Source organism: Vombatus ursinus, unplaced genomic scaffold (genome assembly GCF_900497805.2).
Source record: "Vombatus ursinus unplaced genomic scaffold, bare-nosed wombat genome assembly UNPS02014779.1, whole genome shotgun sequence".
Lineage (NCBI taxonomy): Eukaryota > Metazoa > Chordata > Mammalia > Diprotodontia > Vombatidae > Vombatus > Vombatus ursinus.
Genome location: NW_020954557.1, coordinates 13850920 through 13863861, shown reverse-complemented (window position 1 = coordinate 13863861; position 12942 = coordinate 13850920). Strand labels below are relative to the sequence as shown.

Below are 12942 nucleotides of genomic sequence, written 5' to 3'. Positions count from 1 at the left end.
GATAGATAGATAGATAGATAGATAGATAGATAGATAGATAGATAGATGGATAGAAAGAACAAGCATTTATCTTACTAAATAGTTAGTATATTCCAGCCATTGTTGTAAGTTCTGGGGACACAAATACAAGCAAACAAGACAAACTCTGTCATATACATTTTAATCAGAAAAGACTATACATAAAAGAGAGCTAGAAAAGGAAGAGGGGGACCTCTTCCACAGAAACATGCTGTGTAGCTGCCAGAAAGTGAGATGAAGGCCAAGTTTTCCTGTAAAATAAGGCAAAATCTCACCTATCAGAACCTGCTGTTCCAGGACGTATTCCAAGTAAGCGGTAGGGTAAAAGAGATGAGGATGATGACTAGAATGTGGGCAGCCCAGTGAGGAAATGGCTGATAAGTATTATTGATGTGTTGAGTTGAATTTTTAAACTAAAACTTAAAATCATGGCATCTTGAGAAGATCTTCAAGATCATCTAGTCTAAGCCCTTATTTGAATTGGTAAGAAAACTTAAACTCAGATTAATTAAGTGACTTTGCTACAGTCACACAACAGTATTAGAACTATACTTCAAGTTCCCTGACTCCCAGTCTGATGTTTTTCCAGTGTACCATGTTACCTTTAATTTAGAAACAAAAATTCTGTGTCTATGGCACCTAGTAACCAAGGACTTACAATTTGTCTTCACATAGAATTCACTTAAAGTTCCAATCAACTGTCTGATCATGGTGATGAGTGATGAGGTCACAAAATTGGAAAAGGAGACTTCATTGGACAAGTTACACTGAAGATAGTGTTTTGACAGTTTAGTTTAAGAAATTACATAGGTCTTAGTCTAAATATGTTTTACCATTAAGTCAGACAAAACATTTAAATAATTTCTCCCAAGTGTCTACCTCCAAAAAAAAAATCATGTTTTTGTTGATTAAATTACTCTAAAATGGTTTTTCCATCAAGAAGAAAGAAATCTGTAGAAAGACCAATGTCTGCAAAGTCCAGTGAAAGTTCTGCTAGGTCCACTTTAAACACTGGAAAGGAAAGAATTTCAACTGTTGGTTTACCCAGTGTTACTTCCAGTCCTTCACGCCGAGTCAGCTTTGCAACTTCCTTACCTTCTGTGAAGTCTCCTCAGGATTTGGGGGACTCAAAGGTCTCTCTGAAGACTCTTTTGAATGCTATTAAGACCATGGAGGGAAGGCTGGAAGGTAAAATAGATATTCTTGCTGCCAGACCATTGACAACTGAAGAAACATCTGAAATTTTAAAAAGAGATTTGGTGAGTGAAGACCATGAGCATTTAAAATGGTGATTAAGAACCTTATTGCATTTCCAAGTATAAAACCAAGAAAATTTCATACAGTAAGTGAAAATATATAAAGGTAATACTTAAAAGGGCCTTTCAACATGTTAACAAGATTTAATTATATAAGAAACAGATGATACTGAAATTGAAGACGTAAGGGAGGGGTTAGATATCGGCTCCAATTCTGGCTAATGTCATGTAATCACTTCCTTTTACTTTGGAGATCAAGATATAAAATTTGGCAATTCTAATCCTATAAGTGCTGGTATACAAAAGGAAAAATAGTCCCTGACCTCAAGGAGTTATCTTTTATTGTAGGGAAATAACAAATACACAGTTACAGAAATACAAAACATATAAAAAGTATATAAATACAAATTAATTTTGTACATGATGGAAGAGAACACTAACAGCTGGAGAGATCTGGAAAGGCCTCATGTAGTACGTGAAACTGGAGCTAGGCCTTGAAGGAAAGTCATTATTTCAAGAGGTGGAGGTGAAGAAATGTTTTAAATGTCATTTTTAGAAAAAAATTTACATTTTTAGATATCTCCAAACTCAACTCAGGACATATTTCATTTAATAAAGCTTTAGTTAAATGATTTTGTAATTATATTTTTATTCTACTTAAATATTTAACTATTTCTATATAACTTCCAATTTTATTTCAAATAATTGAGCATGGAAAAGTATGTTTCTTAAAAGTTCTGGTAAAGCATCTTCAATTGATATTAAAAATAGAAGTAAATTATTATAAGTGTTGAGTAGGTTCTGAATGCTTTCTGTAAGCAAGAAGCACCCTGGTGTATGTATTGCTGTTAATGGCTGTATTAAAGCTTAAAACAGGAATTTGTGGATATATTTGGTAAGACCTTGAACCATGGTGATAATTAGCAAAATGATACTTCTTTCTTGTACCTTTCCTGGGAAAAAGCTGGGGTATTAGAATCTACAAGACAATACTCCTCCTTTGAATCAATTGAGTTTCACTCCAAGAATACCAAACTTTTCAAATATTTGAAAAGAAAAAAGCTAAAGGAAAAAAAATCTTTAAGAAAAAAATAATTTTCAAAATAATGATTATCTAGAGAAATTTACTTGATATACTGAAAGCTGAGAAAAAAATTGAGGACAAAAAAGTCTGTTGATGGTGTTGGGGGTGTTTCTACTACCAAGTAGAAAATAAACTAGTCCTGGTTAGAATTTCTACAGTAGATAAAGCACTGGATTTAGCTCCAGAGGACCCGAGTTCACAACCTATCTCTGCTGCTTGTTGTGTGACACTTAACCCCTCTAGGTCTGTTTGACAAAAAAATGAGGGGCTTGGACTAGATGACCTGTAAAGTGCCTTCCAACTCTGTCTGTGATCCCTGTACATTTCTAACTTCATTATTGCTCTGATGTAATGCTACTTTCTAAGCTATTTCAGTGCTATTAAACTAGTCTTCATTTCCCTATCACCTCCAAAAAAGTTACCTGTATTTAAAAAAAAAGAGCATAAATAATGTTAATTTCTTCCTTGTTCTACATTATAATCTCATTACAATTATTTATTTATTCCCAGTGTAGTCTTTATATGAAATTTATAAGCTATTTTTGCCCATGTGTTTCCTTTTAACTATAGCAAACCATTATGAGGGGAAAATGTTATCTTTTGTAAAATCCAGAAAATATGACTATTGTTAATACTGTTTTAATATTTTTAACATTTGTTTTCTAAATTGCCCTAAGTTTCTCATTCTGATCATTCACCTCCTATATTTTGCAAAGTATTAATCATTTCTTTTTTTTCTCATAAGATGCAAACTATTCTTGAAAAGAATGAAGACAATTTTTCTCGGGCAATTAAATTCCGTGATGTTTCATCAGGAGAAAGTCATAAAATGAGGGGGCACCTGGAGGCTATGGAAGAAAGGGAAAGGAGCAAGGCAAGGAAATTGGCAAATCTTTTTTGAAAGGGTCGAAAATATCCTGTTACTGAAACATGAGCGAAAACTTTTCATGAGCCACATTCCTTATGTTGTTGCCATAGTTGGCAAGGAGGAAAACTAAACAAAAAAGAGACCTTTCTCTAACCTGCTCGATGTTTTTTCCCCCTTAAAGGAAAGATAGCTTTAAACTACCTTTAAACTATCCTTTTTTTCCTAATTTTTTTTTTGTCTGTGACTTAGATTTTGACTTAGAAAGTCAAAGAAAGAAGCCAGACTTTTTCCCTTTTGGAGTTTTTGTTTAAAATCTTTAGGCCCCAAATAAAAATAACTTACCCTTTGATGTTTATATTAATGTAATAAGAGAACTAATGTTAATTTTAAAAAGTCAAACTATTAAGACAAAGTAGATGCCAATCAACTGGGGAATGGTTAAACAAATTGTGGTGCAAGAATGTCATGGAATGTTATTACTACTTCATAAAAAGCAATGAATATGAGGAATTCAGAGAAGCATAGGAAGACATGTAAGAACTGCTGCATGAAGTAAACAGAACAAGACATGCAGCACACACGACCAAAATAACGTAAATGGAAGCAATACAACAACTACAACAAAACAACCTGAATGCTATGTAATTTTAACAATCAAGCTCAAACCTAAAGAAGAGATGAGAAAATGCATTCCTCCCTCTCTTCTTTGCAGAGATTGGGAGTGGGGTGGAAAAGGGGATCCTCTGGGTATAGATCATTGCATCAGATTCAGATGATATATTTGTTAGTTTTGCTGAATGCCTTTTTTCCTCTCTACTTTTGTTACAAGTGATGATCCACTGGAGAAGGGAAGGGAGGGAGATTTTTGGAAATGAAGGTGATGTAAAAAAAAATCAATAAACTTTAAAAAATTTATACCATAATACTGTTCCTACTCCGCAATGTCATTCTTAAGAACACAGCTTAGGTTCCTTCTCTTTGATATCAATTGCTGAAAGATTTACACTGTGGAGAGGGCTATCCAGTATATTGTTCTTCTGCAATCTCTAAACTTTTCAACAACTCTCCTAAGATAATTTTTGAAGTTCATAATAAAGAGTAGAGCCAAGCTTTTTTTACATAGAATGATATGGCACACAAATGAATGGAAGAAATTTTTTAAAACCCACAGGATTCTCTTTTTCTCCCCAGTATCCTATCATGCATTTATCTATATACATTAAAAAATAATCCGAAGCATGCTGCTTTCTACATACATGCATTGGCCCTCTGAAGGCTCAGAAACAAGGTTGGTAAAGAACCAGTTATTGCAATCAAACTTGTCCCCTCTTACTTGATTTTACATTAGATGGGAACCTTTCAGCGACAGCTGGCAGAGGCTAAGGAAGATAACTGCAAAGTCACAATTATGCTGGAGAACGTACTGGCTTCTCATAGTAAAATGCAAGGAGCTCTGGAGAAGGTGCAGACGGAATTAGGGCGGAGGGATTCAGAGATTTCGGGCCTCAAGAAAGAGAGGTATCTAAGATTTCATTTGTCTAATTTTTCTCCACATTCCTTCTTTTTGTCTAGTGTTATAAAATTACTTTTTACCTCTACGTTTTTTGGAGGTCAATAATAGGGCATTTGAAGAATGAGCATATTTTTTCAGGTCAGAAGTAGAAGTGAATGTGGTTTTCAGAAATCCAATTTCAAATATCATTGTATTGGAGCAAAATGAAACATAATGGATGCTTGCAATTAATCTTCCTCAGCACAAATTCTCCAATAAACTAGAATTGTTATACTGTTTGATGAATGTATTAGAGTTTTACTCATCCTGACTTCAGGTCTACCAACTATGGTTATAAAGATAATTCAAGGTAAATACCCACTCTGGGTTGAAGTTAAGGGTGTGCTGGAGATAGCTCTAACTAGCCTACCAGCCCATTTTTAACTTTTCAATGTGAGCATTTACACCTAAGAAATTGGCAATCATGGGGCAACTAGGTGGCACAGTGGATAGAGCACTGGTCCTGGAGTCAGGAGGACCTGAGTTCAAATCTGTCCTCAGACACTTGACGCTTACTAGCTGTGTGACCCTAGGCAAGTCACTTAACCCCATTGCCTAGCCAAAAAAAAAGAAAGAAAGAAAGAAATTGGTAATCACTACAAATCAGGGCTTGATTTATTGTTCTGTGGATTGAAAGTGTTAATCATGCAGATTAATCTTAAAAGTATCAATGCATACATTTGAATCTGGTTGTTGAACATTCACCAGGATGTCCAGCTAGAATTTACCTTCTACTTATTAGAATTATATATCAGAAATAAACTTCTAAGGTGGTCAGTTCTGAGCACTAAAGACTACTTTTCTGTCATAGACTTTAAGTAGATCAGCTGAAATTATAATAGTGGTTCCTTTATGAGTTTGAAAATATATGCTCCATAGATAGCAAGGCCTTAAAAACATTTTTTATTATCACTTGAAATCACATCATATACCTAATCTTGATCACAGAGGACAGATGATGAAACACATTTCCCTCTTCTCAGAGAGGTAAAGAACTATACATCTGAAATGTTGCATATGCTGTCAGATGAGGTTACTTTGTCAGTCACTTTTGTCTAGCTTTTTTTTCTTTTTAATAAGGAGAAGAAAAGATTGTTGTATAAAAGATAAGATACATCAATAAAAAATTTTAATGAAGCCATATTTAAAGGAGTTCTATTGGGAAGAAAAATAAATGTCAGCTAATAGCCTTTTGGGGGAGAATCAAACTAGAAAAACATTGATCTTAAATATAGTTTTGTGCTTAATATAGTTATGTAGATATCAAATTAATTATTTTTAAATATAGTAATAATTACTAAAAATAATTACTTAATTTAGTCATTCCTCAGTCATGTCTGACTATAGCCCCATTTGGGATTTTCTTTTTTTTTTTTGGCTAGACAATGTGACTTGCCCAGAGTCACACAACTAATAAGTGTTATGTGTCTTAGGCCAGATTTGAACTCAGGTCCTCCTGAATCCAGGGCCGGTGCTTTATCCACTGCACCACCTAACTGCCCCCCATTTGGGATTTTCTTGACAAAGATATTGGAGTGGTTTGCCATTTCTTTCTCCAGCTCATTTTACAGATGAGGAAACTGAGGCAAACAAGGTTAAGTGAGTTGCTCAGGGTCACACAGCTAGTAAGTGTCTGAGGTCAGATTTGAACTCAGGAAGATGAATTTTCCTGACTCAGGGCCTAGCACTCTATCTAGTGGCCCACTTAGCTGCCCCTACTTAATTTAATAATAGGTGTCAAACACACAGCAAGCTGCCCAGACTACAAAACTCTGGAGTGTAGCTGAACCAAATTAAAATGTAATTAGGATCCATTTCTATTTGAGTTTGAGGCCATTGGTCTGGTTTACAAAGTCAGACAAGCAAAAAACCACTGGCATCATTATAGTAGATGCTTCTCACTTTCCCCAGCAGAGTTAGCAAGCACTTATAAGGTATCTGTTCTCTACCAGCCCTGCCCCAGGTACTGGGGATAAAAATGCAAGAGGAAGATAGTCCCTGCGTTTCAGGTAACAACAGGTTCACAAATAAGTAAATACAGGATATATACAAAGTGATTTCCAAGAGGGTTCACAGGTAAGATTGCAGAGGTTGGAAGGAGCTGGCAGTAAGAAAAGGCAAATGAGAGAAAGGCATTGAAGATATCCTGGCAAGGACATGGAGGTAAGGATATTCACTGTCATTTATGAAGAGGTAGTCTGGAGCTAGACTGTGGCTTTAGATGCCAACAGAGAACCACTGAAACACTCGTGGTGGGAGTGGAAGCCAGATTGCAAAGGGTTGAAAAGTGAGTGGGAGGTGAGAAAGTGGAGGCAGGATTGTAGGGAGCTTTTTCTATGTTTTTGGCTATGAAAAGGAGTCAAGCTACAGTTTTATAGCTTGAGGTAAGCTAGGACTCACTGGAAAGACCCTGATGTTGGGAAAGATTGAAGGCAAAAGGAAAAAGGTATGACAGAGGTTGAGATGGATAGATAGCGTCATGGAAGCAATAAACACGAACTTGGACAAACTTCTGGAGACAGTGGAGGATAGAAGGGCCTAGCAGCTGTAGTCCAGGGGATCGTGAAGAGTCAAACACAACTAAACAACTGAACAACAAGGTCACAGAAGTTTGTTTTGAGAATGGAGGAGGGCTGGGCATGTTTATAGGCAACAGTAAAGGAGCCTTTGGACAAAGAAAGACTGAAAAGAGAATGAGGGGTTGATCAAAGGGCAAGTTCCCTGGAAACGAGTGGGTTTACAACTAGCTTTGGCAAAGAGAAGGCCCCTGCTGCAAATGGATCATCTTTTCACTCCTGAATAATATAGTAGAGCCTTAGAAAACAGTGCTTATCATAAGTCACTCAATGGCATGTTATAAGTGTCTACTTTTTGCAGAGTGCAGAGTTTACCTAGAAACCATAAAGAGTTAAAAAGTAAAGGAAAACTCAGTTTTTTGCTTTCAATTCTCTGCCCCATAGTTTCTGATCTGAATTATTCCACATACTCATTATCTTTTCCCTTAAACTCTCCTCACTCCTAACTCCCCTATTACTGTAGAGGGCTAGATCATCCTCCCAGTCCCTGGAGCTCTCAACCCAGGTGTCATCCTCAACTACCAACTATCTCTCATTCTCCCATATCCAATCTGTTGCCAAGGCTTATTGATTTCACTTTTGCAACCTCTCTCAAATCCTCCTCCTTTCTTTCTGACACTGCCACCACTGTAGTGCAGGCCGTCATTACTTCACGACTAAACTATTGCAATGGCCTGCTGGTGGGGTCTGCCTGCCTCTAGTCCATAGCCACTGCAGCAGATCTCCATTCAGCCACCAAAATGATCTTAGGAAAGCACAGGTTCAATCGTTTTCTCCACCATACTCAATAAACTCCAGTGGTTCCCTAACGCCTCCAAGATTGAATACAAAATGCCCTGTTTGTCATTCAAAGCCCTGCATAACTTAGCCCCTTCCTACCTTAGCAGTCTTCTTGCACCTTATTCCGTAACATAAATACTGTTTGATCCAGTGACACTAGCCTCCTTGTGGAGAAAAAGACCCTCCATCCCTCAGCTCTGGGCATTTCTCTGACTGTCCTGGAATGCTGTCCTTTCTAATCTCCACCTACTGGCTTCCGCAGCTTCCTTCAAGTCCCAACTAAAATCCTATCTTCTATAGGAAGCCTTTTCCAACCCCTCTTAATTTTAGTTCCTTCCCTCTTTTGTACTTATCCTGTGTATAGCTTATTGTACATATTTGTTTGCTTGATGTCTCCCTCATTATCTTATGATCTCCTTGAGGATAGGAACTGTCTTTTGCCTCTTTTTGTATTCCTAGCACTTAGCACAGTGCCTGGCACATAGGTGTTTAATAAGCATTTATTGTCTGAATGACTATTGATCGACACACTGACTATGGGAATTTAAGAATATAATTTAATCCATTACTAGTTGAAATTGAGGTTAATAACTGCCCCCCACAAACTTAGCATTTGGAAGTTAGGTAGTAGTTTTTATCAGCTCAAAAACCTTAACATATATTACTTTATTGATTCCCAAGACATTTATATGTCAAGATTATCTTTGCAATAGTCATTTTGTTCTCTTTTAAATTTTTAGGCTTCTAAATCAGCAGAAGATACAGAAGTTAGAAGCAGAATTGGATGAATGGCAATCCAGACTCCTTATTGTAGAAGCTCAGCACAATAGTGAGGTAGAGGCCAAGTTTTCATATGTGATAAAATGAAACTTTTTGTTTTTATGGGAAATGTCCAAACCACAGTTTTTTGAAGAACTGGAAAACTGAATGAAAAAGAATCATATAAATTCCCTTTGTACTAAAAGATGACTTTGGCCAGTGACAAGTTTACAAATGGAAAACAGGCTCCATGAAATAAGTGGTACAATGTCACTGTAAGAACTGGAGCAAAATTTACTTTACTCTCTTTTGTGCATGACAACTTTAAAGTTCTTTGTATGTCAGTTATTATAATTATTCTTATCCTGTCTTCTACTGTTAACATTTTTTGCATTTAATACATTTTTAAAATTCGGAAGTTAAAGGATTTAGAAAAGAACTTGTAACTTCAGTCAGGAGGATCTAAAATGTATCCACTAGCTGTATCTTCAAAGCTCTTTACAGGCAAATTCTTTCAATTACCTCTACTAGGATCAATCTGTTTACTCAAAAAGATAGCAAATTCTTAGAAATCAAATATATACCCATAATAAATTTCTACATGTTGTCACCATACCGACATAAACATCTGGGATCTTTGCTTTGTTTTCTAACCAAACATTTCTACTTGATAAAGTGATAAGAGTGTACAAGGTACGTAAATGTTCCTCATACATACTTCAAGGAAATTAGAGCTTACTGTTGCCCCCATCTTTCAGGTGGAACCACTACATAATGCACTAGGTGTGTCCAGAGAAGACAATAGGAAGCTTGCTTTGAGCTTGGAACAAGCTCTACAGACTAATGGCCAACTCCAACAAATGCTGGACCATATTCAAGAGAAATTGGACAGCAAAGAAATTGAGCAGCAAACTTTGGAAAATTATAGGTAAGGAAGGGTTTACGAAAGGTAAATTTGCTTCTTTTGTCTTGATAACTGATTTTCATTTCCATTCTGAGCCACGAATAACAAAGTAACCACCACCTTATTAATGATTTAAATGCAGTCATTTGAATACTGGTGGAGTAGCGGCCAGATAAAACCACCCTGTTCCTAGCAGGGAAATGACTCAGCTAAGCATGGAGTTTACTAAGTAATCATTTTGTTCTTGGTTCCTTCAGGTCACTAATAAGATTTAGGCCATGAGAAAGACCAAGCATCTCATGTGTCCACAGCCTAAATTAAATTAGGATGGGTCTAAAAGAAATCAGTTTATCTAAAGGAAATCAGCCATAAAATAAAATACTTTCAATCCTCTTTCCATTTTGCTAGAATTTTTTAGAGAATTTCTTCCCAGGAAAAATACTAACTGTATACAAACTTTCCACCCCCCCCTTAATGATATGTGTCACAGAAGAAAAGGTAATAGGAAGAAAGGATCATTTTTAAAAATATACCTAAGCCATAAATATATTCTATTCACATTTTATATTATGATGGAAAGTTTTATAGGCTTTTTTTAACCTATTAAAAAAACCATGTAAGACAACTATTGTTAGAAACAGTTGTACAGTATAGTGACTTGGAAAGAAAATAGCAACCATTCATTTGACAGACAGGGCACAGATCAATAATAATAACTAATTTTTATGTATCACTTTAAAATTTGCAAAGCACTTTACATGCATCACTTTATACTCTCTTTCAGTGACCTCACCAACTTACACGAGTTCAATTATTATCTCTAAGCAAATGGCTCTCAGATCTATATATCCATCCCTATTTTCTCCTAAGTTCCAGTCTCTCATCACCAACTGTTTGGCTGTTGGATATTTCAAACAGAATGTCTCATAGACATCTCAAACTCAAAATGTCCAAAGCTGAATTCATTATCTTTTCCCCAAAATTCTTTACCCTTCCAGATTTTCCTGTTTCCTTCTAGTCACCCAGGTTCACAACCTTAGAGTTTTCCTTAATTCCTTACTGTCCTTCATCCCATATATAGTTGCCAAGTCATGTCAGTTTTTATCTCCACAACATCTCTTGCATCTGTCTCCCCTCTGCTTACATGTCCACCACTGTATATCAAATCTTTATTACCTTTATCCAGGGCCATCTGAAGAGCCTCCTAATTGGATTTCTGCCTCAGGTCTCTTCCCACTCCATTCCATCCTCCACATAGTATCCAAAGTGATATTCCTAAAAACATAGATCTGAACGTGCCATTCCTCCTCATTCCTTCTATGGTCAAATACACACTTCTCTGTTTAACATTTAATAACCTTGAAAATCTGGCTCCAATGTGCTTCTCAAGTCTTACTTTATGTTATTAATCCCCTTCATGCATTCTATTGATGGACCTCACACACAATATTTCATTGCATCTCCATGTTTTTGCAGTGGCTGTCCCCCATACCCGGAATATACAGATAATCTTCGTTATTCACAGATGCTGTGTTTGCAAATTCATCTGCTTGCTAAAATTTATTTGTAATTTCAAAATCAAAACTCATAGCACTTAAACTTCATTCCTGGACATACACAGAGTGGCAAAAAATTTGAGTCGCCAACACATACATTTCCAGCTGATGTTAAATAAGGCAATGTTCTCTTACTGTAAACAAGAGTCCTTTTCTGTTTAGTGCCACTGTTTTTTCATTTTTGTACTTTTTATTGGTGATTTCACTGTTTGAAATGTCCTCAAGCATATGCTATTTAGTGCTGAAGTGCTATTTAGTGTTCCTAAGGATAAGAAGGCTGTGACATGCTTTAACAAAGAAAATACGTGTGTTAGATAAGCTTCACTCAGCATGAATTACAGTGCTGTTAGCTGTGAGTTCAATGTTAATGAATTTACAATACGGTACATGCAGAAAAGGAAAGAGGAAATTCACAGTCACTCAAGAAAGTGTTAAAGTTAATGCTGGGACCAGAAGCTCACAGGAACCTAAGCCTGCATTTCCCCTGTGGGCAATGGTTTAGCATTCATCACTCATTCTGTGTTCACAGCAACTTGATAGAACATAAATACCACCAGTGATAAGAATCAGCTGTACTACTCATTTCTACTTCATAGAACTGAGGAAATTGAGGGGATTAGGACAGCAAGTGATTAATTGTGGGAATTGAATGAATCTTACTGACTCCATCCTTTGACTCAATTCTGGAGCTAACTTGTTTCTTTTCAATTAAGGGTCTAGTCCAATTTTTGTCTTGTGAGAAAACTTTATTCAGTTGTAGAAATTGAGAGAAAACTTTATTGCATTAGTTGATCCTAACCCTGCATGACTGGGAAAGTGGACCATATCTCCTTGCTACTTAGAAACACTTAACTCAAGCATCTAGGTTGTGCTGACCAAAAATTCAGTCAGATCCAAAGTTTCATGCAAGGAGTTTGTATCCATATATATATATATATATATATATATATATATACACATACATACACACACATATACACACATACATACATCTCAAGCAACCCATATGTCTTATCTGAAAACTGGCCCCATATTAAACAATCAACCAGTTATTATTTCCATGTTCCTTTGATTATTATTATTATTATTTTTTTTTTTGGTGAGGCAATTGGGGTTAAGTGACTTGCCCAGGGTCACACAGCTAATAAGTGTTATGTGTCTGAGGCTAGATTTGAACTCAGGTCCTCCTGCCTGCAGGGCCAGTGTTCTATCCACTGTGCCACCTAGCTGCCCCTCCTTTGATTATTTACAGACCCTTGGGGAGAGTGGTACACTTCTTTTTCTGAATTCAGGAAATTGCACCTGTTCATTTTCCCTCTCCCAATTTGGAAAGTCCATTACTTAATGTTGTATTGTTTCCTTTTACCTAATTGGCCTTATTTGATTCATTGTTTTTAATGTAGAAAAGTCTGGTTCCCCCTGTATTCAGGGTCCAGCCCTAAGCTAAGGAAGGGCCTGGTCCCAATTTGTTGGGCAATTGGCATACATTTCTTAATAAATCAATATACTCAGAAGAGCAAACCTTTGTTTCCTCAGTTGCTTCATCTTTTACCCACCACAGAATTTAGAATTTCTTTCAAAGCTCAATT

The 12942-nt window shown here is 36.3% G+C and overlaps 1 protein-coding gene across 1 annotated transcript in view; it reads left to right on the top strand.

The window, feature by feature from the left end:
* The window catches only part of CCDC150 (coiled-coil domain containing 150), a 113444-nt gene that overhangs the window by 62409 nt on the left and 38093 nt on the right, over positions 1-12942 (top strand). The window contains exons 16-19 of the mRNA XM_027866087.1: positions 3104-3232; positions 4575-4744; positions 8875-8968; positions 9652-9821. Coding sequence (XP_027721888.1) covers positions 3104-3232; positions 4575-4744; positions 8875-8968; positions 9652-9821 — 563 coding nt within the window. The remainder of the gene's footprint in view (positions 1-3103; positions 3233-4574; positions 4745-8874; positions 8969-9651; positions 9822-12942) is intronic.